Source organism: Pagrus major, chromosome 3 (assembly GCF_040436345.1).
Source record: "Pagrus major chromosome 3, Pma_NU_1.0".
Lineage (NCBI taxonomy): Eukaryota > Metazoa > Chordata > Actinopteri > Spariformes > Sparidae > Pagrus > Pagrus major.
Genome location: NC_133217.1, coordinates 18,718,041 through 18,731,511, shown reverse-complemented (window position 1 = coordinate 18,731,511; position 13,471 = coordinate 18,718,041). Strand labels below are relative to the sequence as shown.

General features: G+C 41.8%; 1 protein-coding gene across 3 annotated transcripts in view; it reads left to right on the top strand.

Annotated features, from left to right (window-relative positions):
- Window positions 1–13,471, top strand: part of ptprua (protein tyrosine phosphatase receptor type Ua) — a 214,324-nt gene that overhangs the window by 131,444 nt on the left and 69,409 nt on the right. For all 3 annotated transcript variants that reach the window (XM_073463613.1, XM_073463612.1, XM_073463615.1), the window contains exons 7-9: window positions 622–915; window positions 6,800–7,120; window positions 11,677–11,786. In XM_073463613.1, the coding sequence (XP_073319714.1) occupies window positions 622–915; window positions 6,800–7,120; window positions 11,677–11,786 (725 nt within the window). The remainder of the gene's footprint in view (window positions 1–621; window positions 916–6,799; window positions 7,121–11,676; window positions 11,787–13,471) is intronic.

Below are 13,471 nucleotides of genomic sequence, written 5' to 3'. Positions count from 1 at the left end.
CCATGCCTCTTGTTTCATATTTGAATAAGTCGTGTTACAAAAGGCTCTGGAGGCACCGTGTATTGTCTCAGTAAACAACCCTCACCTCGTCCACACAATACACACATTTCCCGCCACACAACATGATGAATTAATCTGATGTTTGCCAGGTTGATAAGGGTCATATTATCCATCAAGGCTGACTTTTTTATGTGCAGAGAGGACACAATTAGTTATACAATTACTCATGCAAATAAGCTCTTATTCGGCATCATTAGAATGGAAATTAAGAATTTACAGCTTATCAAGGGTCTCTCCGTCTCTTTCTCCTCTTTCTGCGACTTTCTCTCTCATCGTCCTGATGTGATTAAAACAATTTTATGACTCAGTGCTCTGGCAGAGCAGAAATAATGTTATTGAAACTGTAAAACAGCAAAAGAGAAAATCAGTGACAGGAATCCTTGACTTCCCCTTTGCTAGCATGATTGGCTTTGACTGTCTTTCATCAGTGTTTTGGAGGACACTTTTTCATCTTTATGTTTTTGTTGTTTTCAAGAAGGATCACTCATAAGCAATATCAAAAACTCAATTTTAATATGTTTATAGATATAGAGTATAATGATAAGACATTCTTCATTCCAGTGCCACCGACACCGATCGCTCCCCCCCAGCTCCTGCGGGCAGGCCCCACCTATCTGATCATCCAACTCAACACCAACTCCATCGTGGGGGATGGACCGGTCATCCGGCGGGAAATCCAGTACCGGGCCAGCCAGTCCATGTGGACGGAGACTCACGGTGTGGGCTCACTCACCTACAAGGTTTGGCATCTGGAGCCAGACACAGAGTACCGCATCAGTGTCCTGCTTACCCGGCCCGGGGAAGGGGGCACCGGAGCGCCTGGCCCCCCTCTGATCAGCAGGACAAAGTGTGCAGGTGAGTCAGATGGAGCATGGACTCATCCTCCGAAATCCTACATACCGCCCATCTCAAGAAGCAAATAAGTTTTAATTACAAACACAGTGACGGAGCTGCTTTCGCACTGGAAATAATCTCATTGGTTTGGATGAACATCAGTAGGCAGGATTTAAGTAGCATTTTTTTAGATAAAAAAAAGGCATGAGAGGAAAAGCTAATATTGAGGAGCCTACAGTTCTAATTCTATCCATACTAAGCTGAGCACTGAGGTTACTCCAGCCTCTGTGAGCATTTCTACCTCCCGCCTCAAAGAAATACCTAAAAGACCTAATTAGAGCTGAAGCTAACTGGTTGATCTGTTTAAGGTATTTTCTCAATAAAAGCATTGTTAGCATGATCTGATATCGCCCTGTTGGTGTTGTACCTGAAACATAATAACTAATGTTCTTGTGCATGTGAAAGATCTTGATGTGTTTTGAGGGCGAAAGACAGGAAAAAATATGCACATGAGAGACGTTATCCGTTCAAACATGTTTTAATTTAAAGGGCCTATTTGATACCAAAGCATGTTTTTACTGTTTTCCTTAACAAATGTTATAGTTGCCTAACCGAAGTATTTTAGTTTGCTCAGCCTGTCCAAACACCAACAGAAAACTGAAAGAATTAATCATGATGTAGGAACAACACCATATCAGTCTATAAATGTCAGAAAATAGTTCACAGCAAGTTCTCTGCTTGTTGGGTCTGACCAGGTCTTCAAAACCCTAAACACATATCAATTTTACAGTAATATGAAACATTGAAGACCAGCAAATCTGAACCACCACCCTGAAATATCTCAGCAACTACTTGATGGATTGTTTTCAAGAAGAAGTGATGATGCCAAACGTACTGTAAAGCCAATCAAGGAATGACACGGGGTGAAGAGTTAAACAGTTAATTGACAGTAAAAGTCCTTGTTTACTAAGATCATGTTGCCTCTGATGTTTTGTGTAGAAAGTGTGTATCGGCATGTGACTTTTGATGAGTTGCTATGACGGCGCTCGTAAATACTGCAATACGAAGGCTTAAAGAACTGGCACGAAACAAGACACAGGCTGTTTTCAGAGTCTGTTCCTGCTCTGATGCTCCGATTCAACCAGGTTCTGAGGCTCAGCTGGGAGCTGCATCAGACCGGTGTGATGCATCACTTATCAACTTGTACTTTGCCTGCAGCCACCGAGAAGTGAAGGTGTGTTTGTTGTCATTGGTGTCAGGATGGAAGGTGGCTGATGCTTTTTATTTATCCCGGGCTTACCTCTAATAAAAACACACATTTAATTGAATGATCGAGGTATGCTTTCGTCTACAGTCCTTTACATGCGAGACAAGGACTGTGGGATGGAAGAGTGTGTGAAGATTCGCAGTTGAAGCACCACACCCTCAGGTTAATGACTTACCCGAAGCCAGCTGCAGAGGAAAGTTCAGTTGAATAGCTTGTGTAGCAAGAAGCTTTCTCATGTCGTGCGAGCAAAGGACAGTGTCTTCTCGCTACCTCTCATCTGTGTTTTAGCCGCAGTGCTGCTCATCCGGGTGAAAAAAGGCTCCCCGCCACTCTGTCAAGTAGACAGCATGACGCCCCTGTCACCTGCCACACTCTCTGATCCACTCTCGTCAGTGTCTTCGACTCGCCCACCTCCTGTCAGCTCCCATTGCTCAGATCTGAAGCTTTATCCCCGGGGAGAAAGCAGCAGACAGCAGAGGACCTGTGACACAAAACTCTGGATGAATTTGTCTTCCTAATGTGTCACAGAGAGCCATGTCTTTTAGCACAGAGACTTCCCCTTTTTGGACATTTGTCGAGTGTGACATTTCGTGCTGACTGGTGGAGACGATCGCAATTCCATGCAGCCATTGTTGAGGATGGTCAGACCCACAGTGGTCCAGTTCAGATGCTAAACGAATAATGTGCCCATTTTCTTTTCGTGCGTTTTGTGCGGTGACCTGAGAGCAGATGTACCATTCATAGACCTGCATTCATGCTCCCTGTCTCTTGATTACTGCAGAATTTTTTAATTATTATAGAATGTTTCAAATTACTCTGATGGTCCAGTTTTTTGTCCGTAGGAAAATGACATAATCCTGGTGAAAACTGGTTGTATGTGTATTGCTTTCACCCCATTCTGCTCGAGGCCTCGAGATGCTTGAAACATAGAGGCTGTTCAGGCCTGCTATTAACATCCATCCATCCTGAGTGAGTGGACACCTCGAAGTACACTGTCCCACTGGTACCCCTGATCATATGCATATAGAGCTGGGAAGCGATATCTGACCAGAAGTGGTCACTCGAGACACAAGTCGAGACACATGTTAATGCCAGGTGTGAAATCACAGACTTCGAGCTGTCCACTTTGTCGCGATACCAGGTCTGAACAGGTCTAACCTCCTTCCCCAACGCCATAAAGGATAAGACTGTCTCTGAAAACGTTTAACAACTGAACAATACATGTGCACTCAGCATTGGGTCGGATCTGTGGAGGTCATAAAGTGGGCAGCTGTGGCTAATAGTGGGAATAATGTTAACGGAGATTGATTATGTATTTTGTGGAGGTCACGCTCTTGGCAACTGTCGGTTCTTTGGGAAATCCTCCTGTGAAAACCAAGTGTAAACAAACTGCAGATGGAATTTACAATTCGGCACAAGTAAAGTTGTGGAAAAGGAAACGTGCATTAAATACAACATGCAAAGACTTGTGTGTCAATAAAACTGATAATTAGCAAGAAGAGTTAAGCAAGTAGGCTTTAATAAACTAAACTCTTCTTTCTTTTGTGTCATTTAAGTACATATTTGGCTGCATGTACCTCAGTATTATCATATTAACACCATCTTCACCTCCACCTGCTCCTCTCTGAGCTGCTGAACCTCCCTCTCTCAATATTTAATATTTTGTAATCAAGTTTATACTTGAATTATTTCATTTCCAACTACATTGAATGTGTTGGTTGTTACCTTATAACAAGAACTTTTGTAATTAATATTAAATAATATTAAACATTCAACATTATAGCTAAATATGGAACATTTTTGCATTAGAATATTGAAAAACAACAAGACCTTTGTTATAGAATTTGTTGTGTACTTACAGTCAGTTAGCAGTGGGTCAGTCAGTGGACATGACTGAACATATTGTGATTTAAACTAAAACATTACCTCGTCTTTGAACATTTCTGCCTGAGTCACATAGATAGATTTTCATCAGCAGTGGTTTTTGTTTAACAATGAAGGCAACAAGTCACAACTCCCACTCTGACCCCTTGCGGCAGAATTTACATATTGAGTAGTATTTCAATATAATCTGTCCTGCGGGTCAAAGATTCTGTAGCTTACAGCTTGTTGGCGTCATGGACTGTCTACATGTCCAGAACAGATACAAGTCCAAATAGCAATAAGCATGTCAAAAACAATTGAGAGTTCTATTCTTATTTGCATGGCCAACCTCGTCTTTTATTAAACTGTCATGCACATTAATAAACTTTGTATTTATTATATTGATCCCTGCAGAGAGAAACTCATTCACTCACAATAGGCATGTCACCAGTCGAAACCCCATGTGTTTTCATGGTAAGTATCAGGGTGTGCACTGATATTCCATCATAATTCCAACATAGCTCCTGGCAGGAGGGACAGGCCTCAGTGGCAGCTCACTGAGGCAGCTGTTAAAGATGAGGAGAATGAGATGAAATGTGCAGACCCATAGGGACTCTCCCTCATTCATCTTTTTCACTTCCCCTGCTCATCTCCTGTGCGGCCTCCCCATTCCTCCTCCACTCCCTCTGCCTCTGGCTAATCCCTCTGATTAGGCTAATCAAGCTGAATGTCAGATTGGGGCAGGACTGGTGGAGGACTGGCGGGTGGAGAGGACAGGACCGAGCCTGCTGCGGTGCTGCTGTAATGATGAGTAATGGTGCGGAGAGCAGAAACTGCACATTCGGTCGGTGGGCCTCTGGTGGCAGAGCTGGTTTTAGCAGGATTAGATTGCTATACAGAGCTGATCTTGTTAAAAGTGGGCTTTTTGGACCAAAGGATCATTTCTAGTTTTACTGTATATCAATTGATCAATTCCATGGGAAGGTTTTAGCTTGGGAAGACACAAATCAACCAAACTCTGCCTGTTTCGCCCTTTTGGAAAAGAGCAAACATCCTTCAAATCAGCAAGGACTCTCAGGACATTTTCGTCTCCGTCTCCATTCTGTCCCCTCAGAACTGATGTCTCCTTCCTGACATTGCTCCGCTCATTTACGCAGCAGCTTTTGATCTATGTTTAGTGAAGCAGCAGGGCTCTAGCTATTGCTTCCTCAGTCCAGCCCGCCAGCATTCTCCAGCTCTGCACTGGCAGTCCGTGCCAGGCTGAAGGCACTGCCGTCCTCTTGGGTTTATCTGATGTCTCAGCAGTACACTTGAATTTCCAGGCCAGGCTACTGGACAGAAATAACCTCCCGTGTGTTTTGACTGGACACTTTGCACGACAGGGACATGGAGATCTGCAATCACAGCTTCCACACATGACAGCATTAATCAGGCTTCAGTCATTTACAATGGATTCTCTCTGCCTCAGCCGTGCACTGTCTCCCACTGAACCTCATTCATGTCAGGAGAGTTGGGAATGTAGATTGTTGTGTGGTATGCTACCTCTCCAGGCTGTTTTGTTTTTCATTGATTCACCTCTCTGTAACCTCGTAGTGCAAGTGAGCTGCAACTGTTGCTGTCTCCCTTTCCCCATCAGTATTGCTTCTCTGAGCTGTGCTGGTAAAGACTTGTAGGTAAAAATACAGTTGTCTTGTCAGCATAAATCACTAAATTGTGCTGCAATGGAGAACTCGCCCCCTGCCGAACAAGAAATATATAAACCAATCACGTTTTTTTTCCATCCACGCATACATACATTTTCTTTTGTATCAACATTCCAGTAGCCAGACACCTGTCTTCCCAGTAACGTCCTCTTGAGAGATCCCAGAATGTTCTCAGGCTGGATGGGATGTGTAGCCCTTGGGGCTCCTCCCAATTTGACATACCCAGAATACCTCCACAAGGCAAGCATTCAAGAGCCATCCTCATTAGAAGTCCGCACAACCTCAACAGGCTCTATTCAAAGTGAAAGGAACAGTGATTCCACTGCACAATCCTTCTGACTCTGTGGAAATCCTCATGCTCACCATGTTCATCGGGATGATGGTAAAAAGGATACTACTTTTGACCATTTGTATCTGTGAACTCATTCTTTCAGTCAAAGCTCATAACTGTAGGAGCGGGTTGAGGTGTAAATGAATGGGCACGTAAATGAAGACAGTGCACTATGTTCCATCTTACTGAACACGTAAACATCGCCCGTCTCTTAATGACGATTCTTGACCTCGGGATCAGTCTGTGTGAGAAAAACATCATCTCAACTCGACTTACTAGCTTTCCTGATCTGTCAAGCACATTCTACAGTCTTTATCAACTATTGTATATAATGTGATATAACTCAGTAATTTTGGGTAAGCAGAGTGGCTGCTGTAATACAACTCAAGTGATTGTGTCATTTTGTAAAGTAAAGTTTTGTTTTAAGTTTTCTTACAACATTGTGTATACTGTCTTCAAAATATACAAAATCTAAGAGACATTTAGAATTCACATCAGTAGATGTATTGGTTATTTGAAATTGGTCAGTTCTGAAAAGCCTGCATTGTTTCTCACCTGCAGCCTCATAGATTTACCCATTATTTGTCCAAAAGTAGCTTTGGGTATGAGTATTGCCATGAAATGCTATTAGTGAGCTTCTTCCTCAGTATTTTACTGTGCTCCCTTTGGTATCTTGTATTATAAATATGACCCCACTCTTTGCACTTTGTTGATATATGTTTTGCTTCCTGTCCCTCTCAGAGCCCATGCGTGCCTTGCGAGGTCTGACAGCTGTAGAGATCCAGGCCCGGCAGCTGGCCCTTCAGTGGGAGCCTCTGGGCTACAACCTCACCCGCTGCCACACCTACTCCTTGTCCCTTTGCTACCGATACTCCATGCCAACAGGGGGTAGCGGAGGGAACAACGCAACAGTCAGAGAGTGCCTCTCCGTGGAGCGTAACACGTCTCACTTCACCCTGAGAGACCTGCCACCCTTCCGCGCGGTCCATGTCCGCCTGGCGCTGGCCAACCCGGAAGGCAAGAAGGAGAGCAGAGAGGTCACCTTCCAGACCGAGGAAGACAGTGAGTGGGCGGTTTTATTTTACCCGCAGCGAAAAAGATGCAAGGGTTTTGCTGAAATAAGGCATGTAATTGTTACCTCAGTGCATCAGCAACAGCATTATGGAAAAAAGGGATGTTTTTTATGTATGCACTGAAACTGTTTATTGTCATAGTAACTCAGCTCTGGCTTCACATCTTCTTGAATTTCTCGTTTTCTGTGCATGCTCCTTCATGCTCAGATAATTATTGTGCACCGCTTATAAAAATCCATGCCTGTAGTCATCCAGTACGTGTGAAAAAACACAAATATTGACTCACAAAATAAGCTGGATCAGCGTTACTAAATGGAAGATCAGCCTTTTAAATGGAAACCAGTGGAACATTAATCAGCTGTGGCCGTGGCCGGAAGCAAAATGGTAAAATGATTTTGCTTATCTTTGTATTAATATTTTCCTGTGTACATCAGCAGATTAGGCACATTTCTCATGCAAATTCCCAGAGAGTGGAAGTACAGAAGGTCAAACACGTATTGTTATGTAGAATAAAGAAGACTTTTCAATGTAATTGAATGCCACTCAGGGATATTCTTGACCCAGTTGAGGGAGGGAGGGAAACAACTGCTGTAATATGAGATTGACAGCTTTGTTTTTGCAAAAGGTATTTCACTGTCTGTGGAAAAAATACAGTAACACTTGAAAATCTCAAGCAGTGGAGATACAGAAAACAACAGCACCCATAATTATATACACCTACACATCGGTGTCTTAGAGGCTGGAGGAAATGAATAAACATAAATGGAATAACATACAGAATGTGTTGTAATTTTATTCATTAGATTTGACTGGTTAGGAAGTGACAAGTTAAAACAGAAATGTCCAAAAAAATAGTTTTTTTCCGCCCTCACACTGCTTGATATTTTGAATGTCAGCACCGATGGAAAGTTTTTGCTTTAGAGCCACTGAATGCCAGTCTGACAGCCTGACAGTGCCCAATCCCCCTGTCACAAGGAGAGCCGCCATCACCCTCTCAACTACAGTAATTGAGCCGCAGCCGGTGACAGTTCCTCCTGCCTGCATCCTATTGGGCTCAACAATCAAACACTGGTGTAGCGCTTTGCTTACGCTGTGTGTCTGCTGCTGGGAGGAAGCAGATTTGGCTGTCAGGGATTCATGGATACAGCAGGATTTTCTTCTAGTGTGCTTTGCCCACCTTAGCTTCAGCTTCTGAGGCTAACAAACTTACAAACATAGAGGTCTCACCACTAACTTTTTAGAAATAGACAGTCACAGGTAGTTCATTTTTTTTTTTTTTTTTGCTCTGGAAGCATTAGAATAACAACACCATATGTACAGTAGAATGATATTGTTTGCAACCAGTCCCTAGAAGAGTTGGAAAACTTAAAGCAACTTTAGTATAAGTACCCTACAATAAAACACTACAAATACAAATAAAACAAAATATGTACACAAAATAATTCAAACATGGAAAGCAATATTTAAATGGTGAAAGAGCAAGCAAGCAATTTCAGGAAGAGAAATAACGTTTTGAGGCTAGCATTGCATAATAAAGATAATACTTATCTTTTTATTTGTGTAGTTTTGGCCTTTATTATTATTGTTAATGATGACATTGTAATCACCAAGGCATTTTCTAAGATCTGGGGAAGTGGTGACATTGCTAAAAAACAAGTCTAGCATGGCACAACAGAGTCCAGTGATGCTACATACATCATTAAGACCCAATTAATACTCTAAATTTCTGCCAGTCATACAGATTGGAAATGGAATTTCTGAATATCTTCAGCCTGGAAGGTGTTTTCCAACAGGTCAGGTCTCAGTGACCTACCCTGCCGTTTATGTTTACGTGTACCAAAGCCAAAAAAACATAGAAAAAGCTAGGCCTTAAGAAGCCATTGATGTGTGAACAGGGCCTGGTGATTACTAACCGGGCAGCTGCCTGGGGCCAAAACCTCCCTGAGAGTGTTAATGGATTTTTTGAAAACTTGATTAATTGCAGTTGCGTTGCGATTGATCTTTACGTCTTATCTTTGAGAGTTTTTCTAAAACACCTAAAAACGTCGACTCGTTATTCTTTTGTTCTTTTCTCTGATTTTACACATCCCAATGTGTTAACAAGTCATGGGGAATACTACTGTACTGTACATTCGGACAGAAAGTTGTGTAAAGCTCCGTGAAGTCTGCCAGTTGTCCTCATGTGTGGAGCTGAACAGAGGTGAGCTTACCAGACCTCTGTCGCCCCCTCGTCTCTCCCTGAGGCTTCATTAGCCTCTGCTAGCATAGTACGACTAAATCTTTGACTGAGGGATTATTTCAGCGTCTCAGGTGTGCTCCCTTGTATTTGTTCCTCCAAAACAAGTGGATCAGCTAATCAGTGATGATTGTCTGACTGGTGTTTTTGTTGATATGCTCCTGATCAGAACAATGTTAGCGTGGTAACTGAAAACAAGGAGCAAGTTGCAACTTAAAAATGAACTAATAATCTAATTGTAGGAAAACAAAATCTTTTATGACTCTGACTTAACACCTTTATGAGGAATACTCAAATCATTTTCCATTGTTTGGTACATTGAATGAGTCAGTAACACGTTATTCAGGACATTATTCTTCTTGAGCTTTCATTTCCTATATTTTCCTGAATATTCCATCATTTCATAATGGAAATATGACTCACTCTCATAAAGATGTTACCACGTTTCTTTTTTTTTGTAATCCTTTCAGGTGAGCAACTGTGTTTTAATCCACAGTCTCTCATGATCCGTCTGAACTCACTTACCATGAAATGGGAGCATACAGTGAATGATACTTCAAAGCATATTTGAGGAACATTTTTTTCATCAGACATGGCAACATATCTTTCAAGATTACTCTCTAAGCTTTAGAGCTCTCTTAATGCCCATTTTGTTACATGTTAATGCTAGAGGGATATTATCACAAAGTATTACCACAAGGGATGCACCGATTGTAAAAGTATCGGCCAATATGATACAAGAGTTTAAATTAACAATTTTGCCAATAGCCCATGCCAATCCTGATGTTTTGGTTGTTGTCATTTTAAAGATGTGTTCACTGTTTTGTGCCTTCATTATAAAATAAATTACTCCTTTAAAGTCATCCAGTTAGTTATATCATTAAGTTACATTATGATTTTTTTTGTTTATTCTTTCTAAATTCCATATTATTATCTCATACATTTAACACAGTTAAACTCAGATACCATCCCTGTCATTCCCCTTCACTAGGGACAATCAATCATAGAAAAGTTGTCACTAGCTACACTTTTTCTTTAAAACGCCAAATTTACAGCAAACCCAACTGCATGATGTCCAAGAGGAAAAGAAAATGGGAACGGGGAAACTAGAAACTGTTTTAGCAAGTAGCACTGTTCTTTAAGTCACTATCTCATTATGTACCATGAAATCCAGCAATGATCTTCATGTTTGCAAACATTAGGCTATTCTAGCTAGCTAGATGATCAGTCCATTTATTTCTTACATTCTGATGTTTCAGTATATACTGATCACATCTATTATCAATGAACAGTAACAGTTTTCCTGCACATGTTATAGGATGTTACTGTACATACCAGGTCCATCACCAGCAGTCTGTTAATACTACAAGTGCTGATGGAGAGCAAAGCATTTGTCAGTTAACATTTCTTGATGCGAGTTATTTTATAGAATATTTTTAACACATTTTGCCCTTAAAAAGACACCCATTCATTACACTATATTTCAAAGAGCACAAATTCGATCAAAGAATTTTGGAAATAACCTTTATTATAACCTTCTTTCACGTGAAAAACGTTTTTTAAAGGGCTTGAAAGGCTTTTTTATTCCGCTTTACAATGATAGGAATTTTTCTGGACTTACGCAGTCTTACAAACTGATGGCAGCAATGTCATGAGCCAGTAGCTCATGAATGAGCCGGTGCAAAAAATGTGTTACATCAGATAGAAATCGGCCACTTTCATCAGTAAATGTCATCGTAATGCAAAGAAGCTGGTAGCAGTCAGCAAGATGAATATTGACCGCTACCAATGATTGACCAATTGGTGCATCCCCAACTACCATATTGCACCAGAGCCAGAGCAATTGATTATCTATTTTATATTTACATATTATTTGTGTCCAGCACTTAAGACCAAAAAAGTAGGTGCACTTCTTTAAGCAGATGCATGTCATTATATCAGAAAAATGCAGAGAAGTACTCAGGCAGTTCACGGGTTGGATTACTTTGCTGTTTTTCTGTCAGTAAGGTGCTAAAGAAGAAAAATCGACTGTCATCCTCCAAGACACGGTGCTCTGTTATCAGACAGTAGAAGCCAGAATCTCAATTCATCCTGAGGGGTGAGAGCGAGCCAGTCCACAGTTTCCTTTCATCACTTCCCTCCTGCTCTGTCTCTCTGATCCCTCTTTCTCGTCCTGCTACATCCCTCCCTGGCTCTGTGCCTTTTTCGCTCTGTCAAAGTTGTTTTTACCCCCTGGTGCCTGGTCCATTAACTTGAGACCCGAGCAGAGTGTTTGTTTCAGAGAAGCTTGTTTTTCTCTCCTGCTGTAGTTCCTGGTGGCATCGCTCCGGAGTCCCTGACCTTCACCCCGCTCGATGACATGATCTTCCTTAAGTGGGAGGAGCCGGTGGAGCCCAACGGTCTCATCACGCAGTACGAGGTAGGATACCTTGTTAGTCATGCAAAGAAATCCACGATTCACAGGGATACGGCTGCCTTCACATCTCACACTAATCCTCTCCAGGTGTAGGATGTTATTTTCCCCTTGCCAATATCTATTTTACTCATCCTCCCTCAGTACAATGATTCAAACGAAGGAATAGTCTCCTCTGCTCACTTTAAACACTGCACCGCTCCACCTCTTTGATTTCCCCCAGGCTTGTTTTTTTTTTTGTTTCTTGCCCAAACGTTGGTAGCGCACATGAGTCTGAGCCACTAGAGTGGGGAGGACCCACTTTTCACAGTTCACGGGCTTTACTGTACATGTTCATATGGTAATGAAGCTGAGGCACAGACTTCAGGCTGTAATTACATGGGGGACAACCACTCTAATTACTTATTTGCCTAAGAGATGCCTCCACAAGGGGGCAACTTTTAATGTTTCTAATTAATTATTGATGGCCCCATATCAACCCATAGACCTTTGCAGTTTGGGCTTTTCTGCTAATAAATATGAAGACCACTATGGCTTAACACATGGTTACCTGATGTGAAAAGAAACTAGTTCCCAATCGCAGGCTTGGAAAGTAAGGAAAAAGGCAGAGTGCTGCTATAACCTTACTCCGCATACAGATGAGGTACCCTTTCCCCTCACCTCCAAACTACTACTGCTCTGGATGTACAAAAGTGGATTTCTGAGGCAGAATCCATTACCAGCGTCCATTACCAACTAAATATTGGCCAATATCTGCTTGTTTCCAGTGGGGCTTGTTACAACATATATGGCACTGCACCTGGTTTGTCCTAACACAGCCATTACAAACTATATATGATAAAAAGTTTCTTATTTTTGTAACACGAGTACATACAAAGCACCACAGTAACATATTACCTTTTCTGTTTCCATTGAGTCCAATGAAAAAAACTTATAATTTCCTGTTTTAAATTGTTATTAATGATCTTTGTTTTGCTGCATGGGTAGTGCTGTCATTGGAACACAAGCTACCCTAAGAAAACAAGTCCTCACGCTAGCATCTACGACTATAATTGGGCAGGGACCCAGTCAGACCTGGGTTTCTTCTGGAATTTCAGGGCCATCTCCCAGTGTCCTCCTGTTGTGTTGTTTCTCTCGGGAAGCTACTGCAATGCGCCTGGTCTTCAAACTTTATTATAGTCACCCAAGTTGTCAGCTCATCTAACCCTATCTACACACACAATCCAGACACTATTTACAATTCCAACCCATCTGTCAATCAATCTATCAACCTGGCAACCCACAACCCAATTCAAAAGTCAGACAGGCCAGCTAACTTAATGTCAGCTGTTGTCAAAATGTCAAGGCAGGATGGCATTTCCCCTAAAAATCTAAATTCACCTGCAAATTTAAGCAGAGTCAAACTGAAAAGTTTCCATTTATAAGTGCTATTCACCACGATAGTGACCATGCTTTTTTACATAGCCTGAACAGTCATTTGAATATAGGGCACAGTGGCGAAAATGAAGCGAGCCAACATTAGCTCCCAATGGCACAGGCCTGCTGAGGAACAGAAGGGTACTCACAGATACACTCAATCTAAGAGGCTGCCAAGTTGGCCACATAAAATGACAACAAGTCATTTTCAGTGCACCCAATGACGACGCAAATGCATATTCATACATTCTTACAGGCATACAACAGCAACACAC